Source organism: Nuphar pumila, chromosome 5 (genome assembly GCF_984573655.1).
Source record: "Nuphar pumila chromosome 5, dmNupPumi1.hap1.1, whole genome shotgun sequence".
In the NCBI taxonomy this organism is placed as follows: Eukaryota; Viridiplantae; Streptophyta; class Magnoliopsida; order Nymphaeales; family Nymphaeaceae; genus Nuphar; species Nuphar pumila.
This window is the reverse complement of record NC_143253.1, coordinates 116,016,576-116,041,854: the sequence shown is the minus strand read 5'-3', so window position 1 is coordinate 116,041,854 and position 25,279 is coordinate 116,016,576. Positions and strand designations below refer to the sequence as shown.

The following is a 25,279-nucleotide window of genomic DNA, read 5'->3' as shown; positions in this document are numbered from 1 at the left end:
TTTAAGTTTGTGGACCTTGCTAGGATTTATTCTTCTCAAGAGCCCGTTATATTAAGGCCTTTGGGCGAGAACGTGAAGGGGTTGGCTGCTCTGTAAGTGTCCTTCTGTTCTTCTTCTTCTTCACTTTCTCTCGGTTCCTTCTCACCAACACCATCATCATCATCATCTTGCCTTCTTCTTCTTCTTCTTCTTCGCTCTCTCTCCCTCTCGTATGATTCCCTTAACATTCAAGTGTGGCTGACTAAAAACTTGTTTGGGACTAATGAGATTGTGTTCATAGTATAACCTGCTCTACTTGTACTCCAATCCCTCTTCTGCCTGCCTAGTTGGTCCGGTAGGAAAAAATGCTTTTTGTGGCAATTGTCCTAATGAGTTTCAATTTGTTGGTAGTTGAATAGTAGGATAGTTGAATAGTATGATAGTTGGTGGTTGTGAATTTCTTTTCTTCTCGTTGATCAATTTTGTTGCTTTCCAGATGGGTATTGTTCCTTATTTTGAATACCAATTAAACTTGCCTGAGCTCATGAAGTTTGGAGGAGTTTTTCTTCACTCTCTCTCTCTCTCTCTCTCTCTCTCTCTCTCTCTCTCTCTTGTGTAATTCTTTAAGATTATATGGAGATCAAGGTTACTGCATTAAAATAGTGGAAACGATATTTTTGCATTTCCGCTCTTTTATCATGGAGATGAATTTTCGCTATGCTGTTTTACGGTTAAAATCTGCTGCTTGTGAAAAGTTTCCTGCTGATATATTTTTTGCATGTCCTTTCATCTTGTCGCCTTAAGTCTGCTTTCATTCATACTTCAGCCAGAAATATGGAAAAGATTCCTTTTGATTGTTTATGACTATTTGATTCAGTTTTATGTTTATGTTTGACTATGTACAAGTGTATCTGTTAAACCCAAAATTTTGTCGTTGACAAATCTTTTGCGGTTCAATTTGATAAAGTTTTAAATTTTTCGAGCATGCGAGACATTTTGTCAGCATCTTTTTTGTGGTTTTTAGAAAAATATTATAGTTCACTCACTATCTATTTGAAGAAATGCCGGGACCAGAGGTAGCATCTCTAACCTCTTTTCTAAGTGATGCGGTGCTTGGAGGGCATACATAATAGGCAAAGAGAGCTTTGAGTATACAATTGTTCCCTGAAAATAATGCTATCTTAGACGATAGAGATCCAATTGCATTCTTCTACCTTGTGAGGGTCCAAAGAGTCAGTATGTTGACTGCAGATTTAGCAAAACAGGTAGGCCCAAATGTAATATTCTTCCATGGTTTATTATCTATCTAGCGTGATACTTGGAGGGCGTACATAATAGGTAAAGAAAATTCGGCTATACAACTGTTTGCATAAAAAACTGCACGAGATGATGGATATTCTGACAGACCCTGCTACATTTGAAGGTGCAAGCAAGAGATATGTTAATAAGTGGGTTTGGTAAAACAATTAATTGATGTGTCAAAGGATTCGCTGTAAAGAATTGCACTTTGATATAGAGATTCCATATGTTTGTATGCCTCGTTCACATGTTTTCAGGCATGTTATATCTAATACATGCCATATGCCTATATGCTCATATTACTCACTATGGGTGATCATCATTCACACACCAATCTAATTTAGTACCAAAGCACCCATATGTAAATATTGTCACTTTTTTTGTTGTATTGATCTTGAGAATTTTGACCATCAAATTTTTAAATACTTTTTCTAATGAAGATAGCGTGATTTAATTTATATGAGAAGGCGAATGGTTGCTTAAAAACTTTGGAAAAAGTCTTAACATCTAATATGAAGCCAATTGATAAGGTACTTGATAATATTGCTTAATAAGGTAGTCTACAATTTTGTTATCATTATTAAGAAAATCCATGATGAATGATTGCCATAATTGCTTTCTTTCTTAAATCAAATTTATTGATCTATAATTAATCACGATTTCTTAAGTTTTTGACTTAGTCGATTAGTCATGCAAAATTTTTTGGGTTTCTATGTGTGTGTGTGTGTGTGCACCCAAGAGATAGTATAGGCATTTGTGACTTAGTTATATATATACAAATGAAAATTTTAATTGTAGTCAATGCATGCTAAGATATAAAATTCACTATCCTCCCTAGTAATGCTACTAGTGTCACTACTGCTGTTTCCAGGTGGTGTATTGTTAAGATATGCTTAAGCATAATTTAATAAAATGATTATTTCATCATCATCATACCTTATCCCAACTACATAGGGTGAGCTTTATGAGTCCTTTTCCTCAATTCCTTCCTTTCTAGAGCTACAACTTCAATCTCCTTACGATCCTTCATATCAACTCTCATTGCTTCCTTCTGTCTTTAATGGACTTTCTATTTTCGTAATTTCTTCTGCTTGCATCATGTCAGCCATTCATACTGGCACCACAATAGGTCTCTGACAACATGCCCAAACCATCTTAAATGGCATTCTTTAGTATTTTCTTTTATTGGTGCAGAGCTCATAGATGCTTTTTGATGTACTCATGTCTAATATCATCCCTGTTCATAACTCCAAACAGCCATCTTACATATGTAACTCTGCAACATCCAGAATCTCCTTTTCTCACTTCTTAGTTGCTCAACATGTAGCACCATATGAGTGTCTAATAGCAGTCTTGCAGAAACATCCTTTTAATTGCAGCGAGTTTTCTATCACATAACAAGCCCTTTGCTTGTCTTCACGGTATTCAGCCAGCAAAAATCCTGCTAGTGATATTTTTTTTTCAAATCACTGTCTTGTTGTATCATAGAACCTAAACATCAAAATTTATGAAAAAATGATTATTCTGTTTATTGGTTTTAAATAATTTTCATAATGTTACATTGGATTTTAGGTTTTAAGGATTCTTTTCTATTTCCTATTATGTTTGAGAAGGCGAATTATCGATATGACCAGCACCATCATAATCATCAATTGACTTATTTCTTTCCTTGAATGATATGTCAGGTTGGGAGTTGCATTGTTAATCTTCAGACGTTTATATGAATAGACATCTACAGAAATTGAAGCAGCTTGTGTGATTGTTTTTTCATATTGTTTTGCTATGGGAAAGAGCTTCAATCTGGTGACATCAGCATGTGAAATTCAATATGCTGGGTTCAAAGCCTTGTTGAATGTGAAACACAAGTTACATATGCCAAAGTCTTCCTTGCAGTTTCGCTGTTTTAATGGTCAAAATTATCCTCTGTTGTCAAGTTTTGATGTCGAAGCACAAAAGATTTCTAAACATGTGACTTTTGGGATTCAATGCAAGTCGGATTTGGTGGAATCAGGTCATCCGAAGAAAGAGATTGGAATTGGAAGAAAATTTGTGCGGACTTTGTTGATTGACAATTATGATAGTTATACATACAACATTTATCAAGAATTGGCTGTAATTAATGGAGGTAAGTTTGTTTTTTGCAGTTGAAATTGGTAGAAGCTATTTTTGTATGCCATTTGTTTGAATATCTATCTTTTTTTAACTTCATATAAATATAATTGTACATGCTACCTTTAATACATTTTGTTAATGTACATGTAGTTGTCATAAAAATAAAAGAGGCTTGTTATCTAAAATACATGTCAAATACTTTAAAATGTCAGCAATTGTTTATGGATTATTAAAGCCGCTCTTTAATGATCATGTATCATTAACCAAGGTTTTTGTACCTAATTGTTGCTCTTTTATTAAAAAGAGATGCTTAATGCTTATGATCTTTTGTTAGTAACCAAAAGTGACTTGTATATTCTACAGAGGAGGTTGAAGACACTTTCTTTCTTGGATGAAATATTAACAAAATATAAGCTTTTGATTTGGCATGATAGGACAAGTTAAGAGGCTTTAAACCTTGTCTATTCCAATATTGTTTAATCTGAAATATTAGCAATCATGGTGCCTTAGTTTTTGCCAAACTAATTCTTAACAAATTATTATCAACAATTTGTTATGGTCATTGTAGCTATGTAAAAAGTGATCTATTAACAAATAAGCCAATTACTTCACTTCAAGAAACTTAGAGATTCATTGAATTGGTTGCTCTTGCTATTCCTGAATGTGAAAAGCAAAACAAGTGGTTGAAATTGTTAGGAATATATCATGCAAAGTTTAAAAACTTGCCGGGTCAACCCAATGACTTGGTTGACTCGCCCAGTCAGTGGGTCAAAAAAACTGGTTGATCTCGGTTTTTACAAAACTCGGCCGAGTCATGGGCGAGTCATGCATATATATACATATATAATATACTATATATAATTACAGATATTATATGAAATATAATATAAATATTATGTATATTATATATAAAAATATGGTTATACATGTATTAATAAAATTATACATTAATATATTATAAAAAATATCATATAATGCATATTATATATAATATATTGGTAAAATACTATAAAATATAGATAGTATATACATATATTTATATAATTTATATAAAATATAAAGTTAACATAACCCAGCCGAGTCACCGAGTTGACCTGGCTGAGTCACGCACGAGTCACTCAAGTATGAATCGAGTGACAAGTCACTGGGTTTTAAAACCATGATATTATGTGATTAACCGAATGCATCACTAGGTTATACAATAACCCAAGTATCATGTGGATTGTTACTAAAAATATTCACAGGTGAAACTGAGTGAAGTGTACCGTCAGGAGAATGTTATAAGAACCCCATTGTAGATGTGCTAACCGACTTACTTGAAAATCAGCTCTTCAGGTAATGGGAAGGTCCATGCATCCTATCTGCATGTTTGCTTAGAGCATCCACACTTGGAGGCTGTGAAGCTATATAGACCATGAAGCAAATGCTTTATGAACCATGCTTGATGTTGCGGAAGAGAATGTGTTTGTCAGGGTACCTACCTACTGATGGTGAGAATGAATGTCTGCTGTCAAAGTCTACTCCAAGGACACCCTACACAATTTCAGGTGCTACTATCCAAACATAATATGTGTCCATCTCATTGATGCGTTGACCCTGTAGGAGCTGGAAGGATTCCCGTCATCCAGTTGGTTTTCCATCCCAAACAGCTGTTACTGGCATAACTGGTAAGGGAGTAGTTGGCCCAGCCTTCGGCTCCTTCGGCTCCTTGCAATTCTTCCTTTAACACCAACAATGGTAGATATGAATTGAACTCTCATGACATTTTTAAACCCAACTCATGTACTACTTTCATCAGCACACAATTAAAGCCATGGGACCTTCGTCAACCTGGGATTTCATAAGTAAACATCGAGGTGTAATCAACTCTGTGATTAAGAGATCTTAGGACCAATGATCCTAGGTGTACCTTTCACATGGGATTCCTCTCTCATTATGTGGGCTTTTACTGTTATACTCACAAGCATAATATATGCATGAGCCTACCTTGCACACCTAAGTTGCTCTTTAGGATGCAATTGCCCCAAATAAACTAACCCATTTTGTACTGTCCTGCTTCTGTCCATTCACTCTCTTGTTATGGTTTCATTTTGTCAATCACTCTAAAATGGAAGGTGCTTTATTTGTGCATTTTGGATAAGCTCCCCCTAGTAATTATTTCAGTTGTTATCCTTTGACTGCTGCTCGCTCGAAGAATGTAGATGGAGATGCTTTATCTGCCTGTTTATTTCATGTGTTTGTTTTATGGCAGTGCCTCCTGTGGTGTTTTGCAATGATGAGTTGACATGGGAGGATATTCATTGTTATTTGTATGAAGAGAAGGCTTTTGACAATATCGTTTTGTCCCCTGGCCCTGGATCTCCAACATCTCCATCAGACATAGGTAAACAATCTTAAGCATGTCTGGCCTCATAGATTATGTTGGACATGTGATGGCACCTGTTGAAGTATATATATATATATATATATATATATATATATATATATAGGTGTAATAGGTAATACCCATTAGGGGTATTTTCATCATTTCAGTCAACTGTAATAAATAGGGGCACATTTGTCTTTTCTTTATTTTTTTATATTCTTTTTTTCCCCTTTTCATAGGGGCTATTTGGTAAATGACCAATTAGAGCTGTTGGGAGCTCCCAACAACTCTATTTCTAGCTGTTGGGAGCATCCCAACAGCTCTATTGAGCCTCCTTGTATATAAAGGGGAGCTCCCCCTCCTCTCAAGGCATGCTTGTCTTAAGCAATTATTCTAATAAGGATTTATATTTTATACCTCCTGTCTCTTGCCCATTAGTGTCTTTGTGTGTATGTTCTTGTATTTGACCCATAAGTGGTCCTTGTTTATGCACACTTTAGTGTGTTTGTAAAGCCCATAAGAGACATCCTATTGTTCTTTTTGTATTTCATTACAGCATCCTATGAGCATTTTTTTAATAGGAATACTAGGTATTTTTTAGTTATCTTGCTTCCAGATAATGGTCTCTTAATAAAATGAGATTATTTGCTTTCATTATACAGGAATATGCATAAAGATATTGCAGGAGTGCAAGGATTTTCCTATCCTGGGTATTTGTCTTGGTCACCAGGTATGGGCAAACTTTTGTGGCATAGCCAAAAGCGATATTGTCTATGCTTGCATCTTAGAGGATATTAGATGTATGATTCAATCCTCATATTCAACATGAGTCATTTGTAATTGTTTAGCATAAAGTGAAATTGTTAATCATGAAGCGCATACCAAAGAATATGCTTTGGCCAAAATCTACAAATGTTGGATTACATTTCTATTGAAAGATCCACTCCTTGTGCTTACCATGTGTATGTTTTGTATGAAAATCACAATGGGATCATATGCTGGCAATGTTCTGCACAAGGTTCATCATGCAAGAGGCATTTTTTGTTCTTTTCTCATACTGTTTCCAGCATATTTTGTGACTGGTCCGATTGTGGTTTTGGACATGTGTTACATATGGCCTTAGATAATTGCTTATTCTCACCGCTGAAGAAATCACTTGAAACATTATCATTGATCTCATGATTCTCCATGACACAGAGCGTGATGCATTAGGGCACTTTATGTTTTGTAAAATTTTAAGAATCTATGGAGAATGTTAAAAGTTTATATTATTTTGAGTTTGTTGCTTCAGAGCAATAAATGCCAACATTTTATCTATGTGTGCTGATCAAAATAATTTATGTTATTATGAATTTGACATTTGCAAGTGCTGTAAATTAGGTCTTCCATGGCACAAAATTTATGCAATATTTTGACAGTTGTGATGCAAACAACCATTTCTTAATGAAGTTGTGAAGCTTATTCTTCTTGAAGATACACAGAGTTGGATGATCCATATGCGACAGACCTATGCCAGGTTTCTTTGGTACCTTGTTCATCACTAAGGATTATTTTTTGGTGGTAAGAAAGCCATAGTTAGCAATATGTGAAACAACAAAAATTGTTAAATAGTAGCTACGTGATCTGAAAGATCTTGGATTTAAAAAGATGGATGAAAAATTGCAATAAAAATGAGTTAAAAAAATCCACAAACAATGTAGATGGGTTTAATTCAGTTTTGATTTTATAAAATAGGGCATGGGATTTTTCCTTGAAGATCACATTAGAATATAGGAACTATGGGAATCAAATTCAAGAATCAGGGTAATTCGAACTCGGGATCTAACAAAAATGGAATCGTTAATTGAATTTTGTGAAAAGTACTTTTATATTGTTCACTTGTTGGGTCTTAACTTACCCTTTTCACGATCACATTTTTCTGGAAAAAATATTTAGGGGCATTTTGGATGACTCACAAAATAAAGTTTTTAGAATGACCTTTTCTTAGAATTTTTGTTATAGCTTGTTTGGCTGACGTTCCCAAATAAAAGATTTTCAAATATTTTGTTGTCACTTCTGCTTTTTTTCTTTAGTTTTAAGCATCACTTGATTATCAAGCTCATCCTTACAACCCCACTCATTGCCTGGCAACTCATCATCTTCTTCTCCTTCACAATGGAGATTGTCATTGTGTCATCAAGGGAAGATGAAACACAATCAAGTTGGGAAGGACAACCGGGAACTGGCCAAAGCAATACCTTTGGTACATGGCTTTGCTTTGCATCATCTGGGTACTGGGGAAGAAGAGCTTGCTAAACAGCTGGAAAAACTTTGGTGAGGTGGGAGGCCAAAATGGTGATGCAGTGATGAAGTACGCGTAGGATCCCACCAAAGGGGTTGTTGAAGACGAGCAAAAATGGTTGAGGAGCATGGTGGCAGTGTTCTTCTGCAAGGTTGGGTTCATGATCCAGAATGCGCCATTGAGATGGATCCAATAATGACAATAATTTAGGGTGGTCCTCATCGTCACCATGCTTCAAGAGGATCCTAGGCTCGGCCATGGCCTCAACCTAGGTGCACTCCAACTCAATGATAGTAGCTTCATTTCTTGGGACCTGGTTGCCCATTGCTTGGCTTCCATGAGTTATGATGCCAGTGTAGTGGCTTCTCCAAGATCCGTCAGTAGAGCAGGTGGTGGCATTGGTGAAGGGAGGAGATGATGCTTGGATGGTTGCATCTCTCTTTCTCTCTCTCTGCTTTGCTTCCTTCCATTAAAAATGACTTTGTTTTTTGTCAACCAAGTACCCATTTAATTATCCAAGCCCAAAACAATGTTTTTAGGGATTAATTTTCAATAGTTTGGTTTCCAACAATAATTTTTTAAACCCCAATTTTTCAAGAATTTCTAAATGTTACCTTTGAAGCTGGGATTTACATGTGAACCCTTAACCACTGGCCATTTAAATTTTAATTTATCCTCTACCCCTTTTTTAAGGACAACTTTTCTTCTTGATCATGCCAATCATGGTTGCTAGTACTTGGCCAGCTGAGTGATAGCAATGACAATGATTGTGTTCACTGACCTGGTGTCAGAATTAATTGCAAACAGGGGAGAACAACTTGACCTATGCAGGGGAATCATCCTCTTCCTATGTCGCCCACAAATGGATTGGTGTTGGACTTGGATTACATGGTTCCTTGTTGTACTAGACCTACAGATCCATCCTTGACCAACTATATCCAATCTGACTGTATTGTATCAAGCACCACAATCACTAGGACTACGTTGACATTTATATGGCAGACTGGGGAGTAGGTGCCTACCAAGGTTAGGAGCCTGCTGAAAGCGAATGGGGGTTTTCAGGGTGTTGCAAATTTGACCCTGCAGATGCGTTCAACACATGGTTGCCAGTTGAGGAAGCGGGAGCGGGAAGCGAGGCACTTTCAAAATTTTAAGGAGCGGGAAGCGTGTGACCACTTAGGAGCGAGTCGGGAATCGTCTCGAAAGCGAACCGGAAGCGACCTAGGAAGCGAGGGGGAAGCGGAAAAAAATAAAAATAAAAAAATAAAAAATACAAAAAAATTGAAAAGTATGGAGAAATTGATGGAGATGTAAATCATAGGATAAAGGTTGGGTGGATGAAATGGAAAAGTGCAACTGGAGTGTTGTGCGATCGTAGAATGCCATTGCGGTTGAAGGAAAAGTTTTATAGGACGACTATTAGGCCCGCTTTACTATATGGTACGGAATGTTGGGCTGCCAAGAGACATCATATTCAAAAAATGAGTGTAGCTGAGATGCGTATGCTTAGATGGATGTGTGGAAATACAATAAAAGATAAGATTCAGAACGAGGAGATACGTAAGAAGGTAGGCGTTTCACCCATTGAAAATAAGATGAGAGAGAATCGTTTACGGTGGTTTGGACATATTCGGTGAAGGCCTAATGATGCTCCAGTTAGAAGGATAGAGAAATGGGAAAATATATTAGTTAAAAGAGGTCGGGGTAGGCCTAGGATGACTTGGATGGAGATGATATGAAAGGATATGAATGCTTTGAACCTCACCAAGGACATGGCATTGGATAAAAATGATTGGAGGAGAAGGATTCATATGGAAGACCCAGAATGATTTTCTTTATTGGTTCATATCGCCGACCGCAATTGTTTTGGGATGAAGGCGTAGTTGTTGTTGTTGTTGTTTGTACAAAAAAATTGAAAAAAATTGGGGAAGCGTGATGGGAAGCACACTTCCCATTTAAAAGTGGCACTTCCCCACACGCTTCGGAAGCGCGACGTTTCCCGCTTCTGAAGCATGCTTCCCCTTTTACCTAGGCGCTTCCGGTAACTTTGGTTCAACATGGTTGATTTGCTAGAAAATGACACTTGGATAGTGTTTTTTAATGAGAAAACATTAAATTTTCAGCTTGAATATTCATGAAAATTGTAAACCATCGATTTTTAAACCTTATAAAAGCCTACCCAGGTGTTGGAGTCGGATGATCCAAGAGTCCATTCTTATAAAATCAAGCATGTAGAACACATCTGTATGGTCAGATTTGAGAAAAAAGAATAAAAAAACCCTTCAGAAGCCTGGTAGGCTGGCGGTAGGCATGGGTCAGAGTAGGTAGCTACCCCCTACTCTAGACTTGATAGAGTAAGGTCATGTTCTACATTTGAAGCTCTTTGAGCTTGTAAGCATATATCTAAAAGTATATATATAATTATTTGAAAGCCACTTCTACCTATCAGATTGGGTCAAAGCATGTTAGATAAAAGTTCATTTTCTTATTGAGAAATATATTCATGATACTTGATTTTTGTTGATGCTACACACACCTACAAGTGTGTGCCCAGTAGACATCTGTCTGTGCTGTGGATATATTTGTAAATAATGTTTGGTTGGCATCATTTTATTGTCTAGGCATTGGGATATGCACATGGAGCTCAAATAGTTCATGCACCTAGTCCAATCCATGGCCGTTTGAGGTATCTATATTTGTGTTATAGTTTATTGATTCATTTTCTATACGTATTGGGGTCTAATGTTCTTTTTTTTTCAGATACCTCTACTGAGGATTATTCTGTCTTAAACATGTTTATTATATTTAGTTTTTGTTGCATGTTGTTTCATATATTTTATTTGAATGTTAGTGACCATGTTACTTGTTCTTGATCAAATGTAAACTGGAACATATGTTTTTTTTTTCCAGTGAAATTGAGCACACTGGGTGTAACTTGTTCCAAGGCATCCCATCCGGGAGAAATTCTGGGTTCAAGGTGAGTTACAGAAATTTAGTTGAAGTGCAAAGCCCTTGTCCTTGTATAAGAAATTGATCTCTGTCAATTAGAAGAAGAGGGTTCAATTAGAAGTGGGATAATATAGAGAAAAGATTATGTTAATTTATTTAAATAACTTTGCATTGTCTCACCATAAAGATTATGTATCAGCATCTGAACTTGGGGAACAATGCAAGCAAAACCAGACCTAAACACAATAGGAGTTGAAAACATCTATCCGGTTTTGTCCAAGCCATTGATGTGCATGTGTGTGTGTGTGTGTGTGAGGGAGAGAAATGGTAAATGGTATCAACTAAAAAGAGACATTTATAAAGTAGTATTTAAGTATCGGTTTAGAAAGGATAGAGTTCTAAGATATTAAGATATTTACATTTTCTCACTTTTATAGGAGAAATCTATTCTGTTTAGAATTTTGCCATAAAAGTAAATCTACTAGTGGTTGCACTAGATTTCTAAATTTCATGAACTTAAATGGAAGTAACTTTTTGGTTTCCATGTCTTTTGGACCTTTAAGTATCAGGAACTATATTTTAGGGGATAATGTCTTTTGAAATCCATCCTTTTCATGGAAGAACAAAAGCGTCATTATATACCTTTTGATTTTATTGAACTAGTAGGAGCACCTACTCTCTCTTCCACCCTGTATCTGTCATTACCCCATGGATGTGTTTGAGCAATCAGTGAGTTGGCACAAGACAATGGTATGTTAGCAAAGTCTGTATATATATAGTAGGGTGTATCATCAAATACCCAAAAAGGTCCGATGGAAATCGGCGGCCTTGACCACCGCTAAAGTATCTCTTTTTAAAACACTTGAACGCAAAGCACGCGTCCGATTCAAGTCCGACGAAAGGGGGTTCGATGATACCCCCTTTCGTATATATATATGGGGAGAAATTCTTTTGCATTGAATTGTGAGAGGAGGTTGGTCTAAAATAGGCTTCTCAATTAATTAGAAGTTTACCAAGATTTCTTAATCTGTTGCCTTATGCTGGACCTAACTGAATTTGACCATCTTTTCCACTTTTTCAAGCAAGCAAAAAAAAGAAGGTTCCCAATCAAAGGACAAACTGCTTTGCCTTATCCTCATGCTTTTTCTTTTGCCTTCTTGCCTTTGTTTTCTCTAGCCTCACTAAGCGACCCCTATACCCATGCTCCATCTTCTTCCTCTGTCTTGTTGTGTCAGCAGATATGCATGCTAAGTGGTGTGTCCGTTTGATGGAGAAGAAAATGGAATGTTGATAACTGTTATGACTTTTTATAGTGAAGACTCAAATGACAGTTGTTAACTAAGAAGTGACTTGGGGACATAGTATTTGTGTTTTCACTACCAGGTAAAAATATGAGATACGATCCTCAAATTTATTGATACTGTTAATTCACGACAAATTCAGTGCATAATTGCAGATAGATTATCAAGTCCAAGTATGTATTGAATGTTATTTTCATGCTATAGTTATCATCTCAAATATCAAATTAGACATCCTTCTGAATTCCTTAGGAATCCTATATTATTAGCTCTTATTAATGCTATCAGTTGATGGTTTACAGGTTGTGCGGTATCATTCACTTGTCATAGATTCAGATTCCCTCCCAGTGGAACTTATACCAATTGCATGGACATCTTCTACACGTACCTATTCATATCTTGAAGCTGAGGGATCTAGAATGGCATCTAGCATCTCAGAAAATTGGTCTGATGAACATCTCCTTGATGATATTGCAACTGGTCATGGAGATAACGGATGCAGCCAGTGCTTCAAGAGTACTAGGGGAATGAATGGCAGCAGAGTCCTCATGAGTGTTATGCACTCAACCAGGCCTCACTATGGTGTACAGGTAACTTTTCAATACATTTGTATAATATGTTCATTTTATGGTCTCCTTCCAGCTTATCTTGCCACTATCCTCTTCCAGTTTCATCCCGAGAGCATTGCAACTTGTTATGGGAGGCAAATACTTGAAAACTTTCATAACATCACGTTGGACTATTGGTCTGATTCATCCTTTTTAGGTCAAAGAAAGGTTTGCACGAGTGGGAACTTTGAGTTGTTTGCATTGCTGCTTTCCATTTCCATGTCTATTCTTATTTGGCTAGCTTTTGTGATAAGAGATTTTATGGAAGTGTGCATATTTCCTAATCATCACTTTGCTTTGTTTCTCATACAATAATGGTGTTCCTTTTTTATCCAAAAGTAAAAAAATAAACATTGATTTGTTGCTCTCAATTACTTGTAGGTATCTCATGTTTGTTCCATTGATAGTGCACTGCTAAGAGAAAAGTTTCCAGTTCAGAATGGATATATCAGCAAATTTCCAGATATGCATGAAAGGGTACTGAATGCACATAGAAATCTTAAGTTGCAATGGAAAAAGTTGGACAACTTTGCTAATCAAGTTGGTGGATCAGAGAAGATATTCTGTGAACTGTTTGGAGATCAGAAGGCTAGAGACACCTTTTGGTTGGACAGTGCATTTGCAGATCAGGTAAAACAAAATGCTATCACAAAAATTGTCTAAGATTCTGTGCTGTGGTATCTTTTTTATTTAGACGCTTGAGAAACATAGTCGCTGAACTTGAAGGATGCAATAAAGTTTGCATTTATATTAACTACAAATGTGAGAAAGAACTTTCTTATGTTAATGAGAATAATTTTCGTTCTTTTCTCTTTAAATAACACTTCTTTCTCATAATGAATGAAAAGTATTACTGTAACCTAGTGTCATTTTAATAATCAGCACTCTAAACTTTCCGAAGTTCCAGAAATTGTGCATTTGTGTGTCCTTGATTACCAAATTTTAGATCATAGTTGCTGGTCAAGAAAGCTAGTAAAAGAGGTGGGAAGTTTGGTTTTTTCAAAGAGAAAAGATCATTAACAAACAGTGTATAAGGAAGCCCACAAGGAAGTGAACATGAAGTGTGTGGGAAGCATCAAGCAAAGAAGTGTTATCGAGAGACTTATTAGAAATTGCATACCATGTAGATGGGAAATATTCGGGGTGCACACTGGGCTGAGATTTTCATGAGAAGCTTGAGATCATCCCAGTAAGAGCTTGGGTTGAGCTTGCACCAAGCCTAGATCATGCCTAAGCCTGGGCTCATTTAGCTATACAAGCTGTGAATCATACAAGTGGAGCTTGAGCTTCACCATAGGCTCAATAAGGGCTTGATAGGTTTGAATCTTGGCCACCATATGGTTTCACTAGAAGTTAAAAAAACAGAAAAATGAAAGAAAAGATGATGTGAGCTTATCTAAGCATGCTCGAGCTTGTTGGTGCTCACAAAGTCAAGGTTGAACAGCCAGTCTCAGGCTCAGCTCAGCTCAGAGGGTTAGCTAGCAAGTATGATAATTATAACAATGATGACAAAGATGATATTGATGATGATGCTGTCTGGATTTAGAAAGAAAGAAAGACCTTATATAGACTTAAGAATAGGCCAAACTCTTCACAAAGTGGTATGCAAGTTATTCTAACAAATGATGGGTCATCTTGGGTATAAAAGTCAAATCTCTACAGAAATGCTTTGATATTTTCAAGGTACCGTGAAATCCTCAAGATTTTGAAAAATACTTTCTCGAGGACATTTCTTATACTTTTCAAAAGATTACTAGGTTAAGTGTGTCGCACCTATATCACAAGATCATTGAGATTTTCCTAGAAGTTTGAACACAAGTTCATTTCTTATTCTTTTTCTCAAAATTTGTTGAATTTCTTTGAGAAAAAAACTTTTGAAAAAACTCCTGAAGTGTTTCTCTGCTAATATTTACAGCAAAAGATCCAAACCAAACTACTTAACTGGACTTTTGGGATATAAAATGGGTTGGTGATTCAGTAATCCCTAGATTGTATATACTTCATAGCATACATCTATATGTAATTGTTGGGCTATAATGTAGACTGGACGCATTGGTTATGTTATGATCCATTTCTTTCCTCATTTGGATGTTACAGTTTGTCTTTTGAAGTCAACCATGGGTGGTGGTAAAATATCTATTATTGTAGGCAGATTTTTGTATCCAAAACTTGTAACTTTGAGGCATGTTTTATAGTAAATGGTTCATGATAATCATATCCAATGGCTTTGATCTCATATCTTTAGTTATAAATAACTGTATTTACTCGAGTATTACATATGTTCTAGAATGAATTGCAATATTACTGGTAACATGCAATGCCAAATGCTCTATTTGAGATCTTCAATAATTATCACCAAATTGCTACTATCTGTGATGTCCAATTAATTCAATATGCAATGGCTGTTATTTGATGGCTACTTGAAACGATCCTTAGGTTTTATTCCACTCTCATAGCAACTCCTTTATTGGTCATCCAACTGCATAAAATCTTTAAAAAACGATTCATATAGTTGGTTTCACCATAAGGTTATGCATCTTTGGTTGCTAGTTTCATGGTCCTGTGATAGATGAAGTAAATTGCAAATAAAAGCAGCCAATATGGAGTCTAGATACAATATTATATGCATGAAGACATTTGGTTACCATTTGGTTATGACATTTGCTGCAAGCTAGATAGCTTGTGACTCATATTTGGAAGTTTGTATAGCCCAGATTGTTTGCATTCGGATGGATCACCCATGACAGCATAATGCACTCCTTACCAATTTTCTGTAATGAAACACAAACACAAATACACCCACAATGCTACTAAGAGCATATAAGAAAGTGCACATGCACAAGGCCACAAAGGCAATACACTAGCCACTAATAGGCAAATACAAGGCCACAAGGGCACACTCACAATGACTCACAATAGCACAATATAAAAAAATAATAGTTCATTCATACTTAAAATGTTTAAGACAAGCATGCAAAATACATGGGAGGGACCCCATATAAATAGAGAAAGGAGGGAGCAAGAGGGCTAGTCCATAGACTAGTTAGTCTAGTCCAAGATTGCCAAACTAGGAAGCAAAAGCGAGAAGCGAGGCATTTTAAAATTTATAGGAAGCGGGAAGTGAAGTATCAATTTGAAAGCAAAATAGAAATAAAAAATGAAGCAATATGGTAACTGAATAGGAATCAAACTAGAAGCAAATAAAAACTAAAATAAATTTGTTCGTTCTTATATTTCATGATTTTTTAGTAAGAGTTAATTTTTTTGTTAAAATCTAACAATGATGGTTACCAATTTAGAGAAAGTAGATGGGAAGTGAGTGGAAGCGTGAGAGAAAATACATGAAAACCATGAATAGAAATGTGAGAAAAACATATAGGAAGCATAGACCATGCGTGTGGGAAGCATAGAAGAAATTGAGATTTCCATGAAGTTTTGGAAGCGAGTTTCCAGGAAGCGTGCTTCCCACCTACCTAAGAAGCTTCTGGTAACTCTAGTGTAGTCCCAATGACTAGAATAGATTCAAAATAAAAAATACAAAAAATGCCCCTAATGGGCATGGCTTATTACAAGAAAAAATAAAAGACAAAAATGCTCCTAATGGCCAAACTGTAGTGAAATACAAGTGCCAAGAACAATGTCACAAGGTGACTACAATAAGACACAAATACATAAGCAAGATGTCTCTAATAGACTAAATACAATGTGCCACAAAGGGCAAACACCAAACACACACAAAGTGAGAAGAGAGCGAAAAATATAAGAAACAATGTATTAAGAAATGCTTGAAAAAACATTAAGAATGAAGGGGGTATTCACCCCTATTTATACAACACATGGGACCAAGGGGAGCTTCCATAGAGTCGTTGGGTGTATAACCATCTTTTTATGTATAATATACATCATATGTATATTATATTTTATATAATATATGTAATTATATACAATATATATATATATATATATATATGACTCGGTCAAGTCATGAGCGTGAGCTGAGTCATGCTAAAACTTGGCTGACTCAGCCAAGTTTTGTTGATTTTTGGGTCATTCACTGGTTTGACCGAGTCAACGAGTCACTGGGTTGACTCGGTGAGTTTTTAAACCTTGCCCTGTATTATACTAGCATCTCTTTCGGTTCTTCGGTCATCCAGAAAAATGAATTTAGAGTCAAAACTTGTTTGGTTGTTGAAATAAAATGAACATTGAATTGGAAAAGTATAAGTCAAAACAACATTTCTTCACAATCATCATTTTCTTTTGGGCCTTATCTCCCTTCCTCCTCACCATTCACCAGTGACCACACATTTCTCCTTTCATTTTCTGGCACCTCTTTGGCCATGAAATGAGCTGAAATGGTTGGAGTGGGTGTCATGCCATTGTGTAAAGTATTTTCTGTTTATCTTGCTGCCAAAAATTTGTAAGAAAAATGACCAGAAGTCCTTTCCAGTGCCATTTCTCTAGCAGCTTTCTGACCATAATCTGGCATGAGAAAGTTTTTTTGCAAAACCTGAGGGAGAATAACTGGCTAATCACTTTGAATCTCACTGTGTAAAGATGGTCCTTGAGAATTTCTACCGCTCCTACAAAGGGGTTCATGACAAGAGACTGCACGTGCACCTCTTCCACCTAGATGTACTTGTAGGACCCGTGTGAAGGTACAATCTTGAGGATGGGTCTTGCCATCTCGGTGAGCTTGGTGGTCACCATCATGAAATGCAGAGGGGCCACAGTGCTTTGTTTTTATTTAAAAAATTACAGAATCGAAATTGTTGCATCCATTCAAAATACAAAAATTCTAAAAAGAATGTTTTTATTCAAGTCATTTAAAAAAAATGAATTTATCAAAAATGTTTTTTCAAAAATGTCATTCAAACGCAGCCCTTGATTTTTTAACCTACATCAGAAAAACAAAACTTAAATTATAAACAATAACTTTATGAGCAGAATTAGAAAATCACAAGAGAAATAGATATAACATTTGAAGATAATCACATACTAAAAGTAAATTCTCTTAACGATGTTATGAGCCCACTGTAAAAGAAAAATGAGTCCTTTGTCAATGGTGGTTGTCCCTTTTCTGACTTTGTTACATCTCTCTCTCTCTCATATGCTTTGGCATCTGTACAGAGAAGGGCACGCTTCTCATTTATGGGTGGAGTTGGTGGTCAACTGTGGAAACGGTTCACATTTCGTGTATCAAATAAGGAGTATGTTTCTGGCAGCATATTATTTTTATTTTAACATTGTAATTAGTGTTTTATTTCTCTCCGAAACTGCTGTTATAGCTTCTCAAGATTTGGACTGTGTTTCAGTGATACAACTGCTCAAGGTGGTGGATACCTTTCATTTGAAGATGCTCATGGCATAAGGGGAAGCACATTTTTAGAGAATGGTTTCCTTGATTTTCTTGAAAAGGTATTTCTTTTGCATTTGGCTTGATTAAAGTTGTTTTCACATATGGGTGCACCATGGGTACTTGTTTGAATATACTGTAGTGGTGATTGACGGTGCAAGTCTTTCTATATTATTATTCTTGCTCCTTTGAATCTACGAGCTGGTTTAAGTAAATCATGCTATTTGTGCAGGCACCTTACTATTTCAGTGATACATAGCCTTGTATGTCAAGAGGGCATAATTGCCTTGCATTACATCTAGTTTTTGCTAACTAAAATTTCTTGAGCATACAGTATCTTTTTGTTTTTTTGCAGTCCAAATTCATTTTATACCTTTTGAACTGATATTTTTTTATTGCAGAAATTTGCTTTTCCCATACATGGATATCAATTTACTTATTGGTTGATCATGGTTGTTAAGAAAATCTGATTTGGCTCTATCAATGCATTAGAACATTATTTCCATCACTGAATAAATTTTGTGTTTCTTATGGTTAGGCATACTATGAAAGTGTTATTGGATATTGGATCTCAAATTGAATGCAGTTTGTCTCTTGATGTCATGAAATAAATAAATAAATTATTTTATATTATTGATTTGTTCTCCCTTTAGGTAGCTGTCGTGCTGTCAGTGGCGATTATACATTATATTTATGATTTATGTATTTTTATACTGTATATAATATTATCATCTTCTGCACGTCCTTTTGAGACTAACTTTGTTGTATCATATTCATATTGTTTGTCTTATGACGTTTTATTAGGAACTCCTCTCGTTTCGCTATGAGAAGGAAGAGTTTGAAGGATTGCCTTTTGACTTTGTTGGAGGATATGTCGGTTTTCTAGGGTGAGCTTTTCACTTAGTTCTTGTTATATTTTTCTTTCTTTTTTGTTCACAAGTTTCAAAGAAATAATTTTGATTCTAAAAGAAAATGCTCATAATCTGACATATTCTGGGCATTTCTTTTGCAAAGCTTATAGTTTATGATCCATTAAGTCTGATCAAGTCATTCACACAGATATGGTATCAAGGTGGAATGCGGCATGACCCTTAATTCTCATATTTCTGAAAACCCAGATGCGTGCTTCTTCTTTGTTGATCAATTTATTGTTGTTGATCATAACAATAATGATGTCTACATCCTATCTATATGCGATAATGCTTCCACATACACCAATGGAGGGTTGCATCATGTCCAAAGTGAAAGATCATGGTTGGATGAGATTGAGCTGAAACTTCTTAGGCTAAAAGCAGTGACAACTAAGGACAAGAAGATGCAATTGCTTTGGTTGACATTGACGCATTACAGAGAAGCCTTTAGTATGGAAAAGTCAAGAAAACAGTATCTGAAAGATGTGGAGAGATGTATGAGGTATATCAATGATGGTGAAAGCTACGAGTTGTGCTTAACAATGCAGATGAAAAAAAAGATCAAAAACATGGATGCTCTTGGGCTATATTTATATTTGAGAGCAAAGAATCCAGCCCCTTATGCTGCCTGGCTTCACTTTTCTGATGAAAATTTGCTAGTTTGTTGTTCTTCCCCTGAAAGATTCTTACGGTTGGATCGTGATGGTGTTTTAGAAGCAAAGCCAATTAAGGGCACCATTGGCCGTGGTTCGTCAAGAGAGGAAGATGAACATAATAAATTGCAACTACAATGCAGGTGAAAAAAGTGCTTTTCAATTCAATTCATCAATAGCTTAACGACTTGCCATAATTGATTTACTTGCATCATTTGATGTGAGAAGTTGGCCTTAGATGTTATTAGTTGTACATTCAGATCGAGAATATATCCTTAATACGTTGATTTTAATCGAAGACTTATGATACAATATATCCTTTGTTGATTTTAATTGAGGTATCTTTCCTTGACTGCATCTGTTTTAGCTCATGGCTTCATGAAAATGCTTGCTATGATACCTTGGCTGTATCTTCCTAGTCTTCATTTTTTTTTCGTTGTATAGGCACCTTTCTGTTTTAGAAGTTTTTATTTTTTTAAATATGCAGTTTTATTATTTTTTTCATGGTTTATTAACAGTGAAAAGGACCAAGCAGAAAACTTAATGATTGTAGACCTTCTGAGGAATGATCTGGGCCGAGTATGTGAACCAGGTTCAGTGCATGTGCCGCATCTCATGGAACTGGAGACATATGCAACTGTTCACACTCTGGTGAGTACAATTAGGGGCAAAAAAAAGGCGGACACATCACCCGTTGCTTGTGTTAGAGCTTCTTTTCCAGGAGGTTCAATGACTGGTGCACCAAAGCGGCGATCAGTTGAGATCCTTGATTCTCTTGAGGACAGTAGCAGGGGCATTTATTCTGGCTGTATTGGATTCTTCTCTTATAACCAGACATTTGATTTGAACATTGTGATCAGAACCATCATTATCCACAACGATGAAGCTTCTATAGGAGCTGGTGGGGCAATTGTTGCTTTGTCAAAACCAGAAGATGAGTACGAGGAGACCATGTTGAAGGCATCTGCCCTCATGAAAGCTATAGTTGATTATGAAAAGCAGTCTGAGAATTTTAGATCTGATGCTTAAAGGAGTGTATGTAGTACTAATAATTTATTTTCGATAATTTAAAGATCAATTCATGCTCTGCTATCCAGCAGTTATCAATTCATATTCTGCTATCCTGCAGTTATACAATAAAGAACCTAAACATCATTTGTTCTGTACAGCTGTAATAAACAATATGCCATAGATATTTGGTTTGTTCACCATGATAGCAGATGACTCTGTTCTGTGTGCTTGAGTTGAGAGTTTCAATAACAGCATTCAAATGCAGATTTGGGATCAATTTGTTCATCATAACTGCATGAGTTGATTCCATTGAGCCACCTGAACCAGCCTGTATCATCTGAGTTCCAAGGAGTGAACTCTCAATCTTATTTTGTTTGTGGAAGTAGCTGATGTAACTTGCAGGGCTAGAATAGGTGTGCCAATGGATGAAATGAGCCTAGTAGCTCAATCCACTTCCTGGGCTAGCGCCTCAGGCATTTCAAAGTTACTGCTACCTAACAAGCCGATCCCAAGGATGGTCCATTCTAGTACCTTTTTTAGCTCAATTCTATTTGATGTACAGCACATAAACAACACACACACTAACGTACACACGTAGACACAAGTTTTTAATCAATATTTATTTATTTATTAATATATAAGAATCTGCTTTTTTTGAATTATGATTAGAACTTATTAAAAATGTTAAAATAATATGCGTGCATGTTTGGGCGTGGTGTTCCCCTAGACAAAGACCCCAAGCAGTGTGTCAGACTGTTTATTAGTGATGCAGGAAACTGGTAGAGCTTGTATTGCCTCAGGATGCAACTGATACCAATATCCATCTTTACCACGGTAAAAAACAAGCAAGAGCTTGCCTTCTTGCATGGATGCCCATGCTACCACTAAATGAGTTGATTGTGGTCCTAACCTTGACCACGTAAATATCATTTCTCTGACTGGCACCATTTCGGTATCAGATTGTCTGGCCAATCTAATTTTGGATGGTATTTTTTTTTGGATAATCCAAGGGAATCCCCCCATCACCTACTGCACATTAGCTGCCTCCGGATGGTAAAACCCTTGAGGTCCCCCTACCCACCTGAGAGTACACCCAGCCTCAACCTTGTGGAAAGGGACGCCACCTGTGAGTTTCAAACTTGTGAAGTCCTGTCAACTTGGTGACATTCACAAATCTCCCTTACCAGATGAGTAGAGCCCTTGTGGGCAATTCCGGATGGTATTGGATAACCCTCTAATGTATCATAGGCCTAGTGCTCGCATGTGTGTACACTACTTCCCACAAGGGCTCTGCTCATCTGGTAGGTGCAGCTTGTGCACATCACCAAGTGCAGGGACGTTGCAAGTTCGATTCCCCACTGGTATGGTGTGTTGAATTACTAACCTCTACCCAGTGCAAAAAGCAGGGGGACCTTAATCCCCAAGCTTTGGTATGGGGACCTTACCCTACTAGTTTCCAGCCAATCAATGCTGGACACGCCCGAGACCCTAATGACCATAGTTTGAAAGGACCGACTATAGTCAGTAGCTTCAGGAACTGAGGAGCTGCTTCCGAAATAAAAAGAAAAGCGAAAAAGAATGATCATGAAATTTCAATTTCCAATGTAATTTCCTGTAGTTAAAGCTGTACAGTTGTACATCTTGCAGTTTTCTTTATCTCCTCGTAAGCCTGCCCCCGACTACTAAAATATGAAGCCAAAAACCAATCCCCACCAAAAGTCCTATGTGTGTCCTTGTCCCTCTCATAAACATGAAGTGCCACAAACCTCACCACCCCCCTACTAGAGTTCCACAGTAAGCATGGCTCCCTAGCAGACACAACTAGAGCCTGGCCTTTCCCTACCACACCCTCATGAGGCAAGACTCGCAACCCTTCCCCCCCCCCCCCCCCCCCCCATCACAACCACCAAGACATCATAATTATCACCGTTCCATGGATCGTATGCTTGTCCACTCTGTAGCCTGATGGGTCGTTCAACGTTCGCCAAATAGTATTCTTTAGTCATCTTCCTTCCCTTCCGCCTAATCCTAACCAAATCCTTCATAGGTAGCAGTTATGGAGTGCCATGTTAGATAAATTGTGTGGACTTACATATGTTTAATCACATATTATATGTTGTTGTCTAAGGTTAAAGGCTCATATAAAGTGATCACATATGGTTGAGCCACATGAATCTCATATGGTTTTATTATGTGTAGAGGTTTCGGAAGATAGAGATCTTATGTGTTCTTATCTGTCAATTTTTAATTTTATAATAAGTTAAATTGAAAATAAATCCTAAGGTGGTTACAATTAGGTTATGGTCTTCAAACCATATATAGTGGCTATTCTCTTCAAGCTCTCTATCATCATCAAGAAAGAAAACTATTTCTCTCTCATTACGTTTATAGAAGGCAAAGCCACATATAGAGGTTCTGAAAGATCATAGCCGTGAAAGATCTATCGGAGCACTAATGGATTCAGGTACGCTTTCGCATCAAGTTTTAGATTTTATCATTTTTAATGATTTAGCACGAACAAGTTAATGATATATAAAGTTTTTTCGGTGGATTTAAAATCCAACAATTGGTATCAGAGTGACTTGTTACTGTTAAATTGTTGAAATATTTTTTTTTTTATATTTCATATTTTTTTCATTGGTGGCGACAATCTGTTATGATCGATGGCTAAGCGTGGGTGGAGAAGGGTCGATCAACCCTCCTTGAGCCATTCGGTAGCACCCGGATGGGAGGGAGGGCTGTTCGACCCTCCCTTTTTTGCGACACCAGAGAGAACGGAAGGGAGGGCCATTCAGCCCTTCACTTTTTTGGATTGCCAAAACCAGCAAGGGAGATGAGTCGACCCTCTCTCTTACTCTCTAACTGAACGACAGACGATGACCGAACGGGGGGGGGGGGGGCGTTCACCGTCCCATCCGACTGGATGGGCTGTCACCTGCTCTGATTGTCGAACAAAAAGGGATTCATCCCTTTTCTATTCATCGGATGAAGGTTGTCGTCGTTTAGATCGAAACATCGGATGGGAGGTCGGCTGCTCGGCTCACCAGATTTAGAGGATCGCGGCCGGCCAGTAGAAAATTGATGATGATCTGGGCATACAGTTTGCCCTAGCCATCGCCAGTGACCATACAGGGCCGGTCGTGTCCAACGATGATGTCGGGGGGGGGAGGTCTGGCTCACCCCAGTCACCATCACCGGATGTATTCAAAACAATGGCAATCGAAAGCCTTTTTATATTGGGTTACTGTCTGTCGGGGCCATTTAGGCTTACAGTCGATCCGGTGACCCAGGACAGTTCTTTTGGTTTGCAGTAGTGATTGATTGATTCAACCCTCGACCTGGGGTGGGTCAACCTTCAGGCGATATGACATTCCAGAACGGTTTGACGCCCATTAGCTGACTCAGTCGAGCTAGGGTAGTTCGATCGTTAGCTTCAGGCTGGTTCGACCTTCAGTCTACCGAACCAGGGCTAGTTCGACCTTCAGCCGACTGAGTCTGGGACCGGTTCGATCCTGCATCATGCTGGGTATAGCCTTCACCAGCGACCCGAGCTGGGTTAGACCTCCAGCCGGAGCCAGGTCGACTTAGGTTTCATTCAGGGAGGGGGGCAGCTGACTCGTTTCAGTCTCCATTTAGTTGCGGGGACTGAACCGAGTCAGACAGTGCCACTGTGCGGGTTAGGTCTGGTCAGACCCGACCCAATGGCGCAGCCCCATACCTAGCTATGGTGCATTCGGATCTGACCTGTGATGGGTCAGGCCTATTTTGACCCTCGCATGTGCCTTAAAACTCATAATAAAAATAAAAAAATTTCTAAGGACTTTTATTATTGAATTTAGGGCCATTAAGTATGCATTATGGGTCCCTTTAGAGGGTCGACTTTGGTTACTTTTTGACCCTATATGGATTATGGTTATATTTTATTTTTTTCCATATGTATTTAAATATTTGAACTATGATATTCTTTTCAAAATAAGGGTCTGATATTCTAATTGAGTTGATTGAAATAATATATTACCAAAGTAACCTCTCTTGTGTAGATTGACTCATTTAATATTAAGATGTTTATATATTTGGGGTTCATGCAAATAGTGATTGACCCAAAGGAAAATTACTATTTGGTTAAGCTCAAATATATATTTTTTAGTAATAAATATAGGATAATTGTACTATTTTTCATGTGAATAACGAGTCGGTCCAAAGAAAGGCTCGTTGTTTGATATGATTAATTATCCATGTTTGATTACTATAATAAGAGTACTACTTATAAGTTAACATTTTTGTCCAAAGACTAAATGTCAATGTTGCGCTGGGTATCTTGTAATGAAGTTTACCACAATTTAAATATGTTATTTTATGTTAAAATACATGTGAAAATGTATGTTAATTGTGAGCTTATTTTGTTCTTAATTCAGTTAATACTTCTGCTTCTATGATATTTACAAATATAAATTTGA

At 37.0% G+C, this 25,279-nt stretch overlaps 1 protein-coding gene across 6 annotated transcripts; it reads left to right on the top strand.

Moving 5' to 3' along the window:
* On the top strand, positions 1-21,019 carry LOC149838275 (aminodeoxychorismate synthase, chloroplastic-like). Of its 6 annotated transcripts, none has more exons than XM_090006487.1 (14): positions 1-92; positions 2,964-3,403; positions 5,642-5,773; positions 6,418-6,485; positions 10,658-10,722; positions 10,947-11,013; positions 12,586-12,873; positions 12,952-13,059; positions 13,273-13,521; positions 18,022-18,101; positions 18,207-18,309; positions 19,052-19,134; positions 19,307-19,954; positions 20,330-21,019. In XM_090006487.1, exons 2-14 carry the CDS (start codon positions 3,061-3,063, stop codon positions 20,838-20,840), a joined length of 2,745 nt encoding a protein of 914 aa, XP_089862613.1. In that variant the 5' UTR covers positions 1-92; positions 2,964-3,060; the 3' UTR covers positions 20,841-21,019. The 6 variants fall into 6 exon arrangements, with proteins under 6 accessions (XP_089862613.1, XP_089862610.1, XP_089862611.1 ...); XM_090006484.1 differs by having other exon boundaries at positions 75-209; XM_090006485.1 differs by lacking the exon at positions 1-92 and adding an exon at positions 100-334.
* The last annotated feature ends 4,260 nt before the right edge of the window (positions 21,020-25,279 follow it).

Bases quoted from the DNA above. Each gene is read 5' to 3' on its own strand.
- LOC149838275 (XM_090006487.1), top strand. From the start codon at position 3,061: ATGGGAAAGAGCTTCAATCTGGTGACATCAGCATGTGAAATTCAATAT. The intron at 3,404-5,641 runs GTAAGTTTGTTT...GTTTTATGGCAG, and splicing joins ATTGGCTGTAATTAATGGAG to TGCCTCCTGTGGTGTTTTGC. The intron at 18,310-19,051 runs GTATTTCTTTTG...ACGTTTTATTAG, and splicing joins TCCTTGATTTTCTTGAAAAG to GAACTCCTCTCGTTTCGCTA.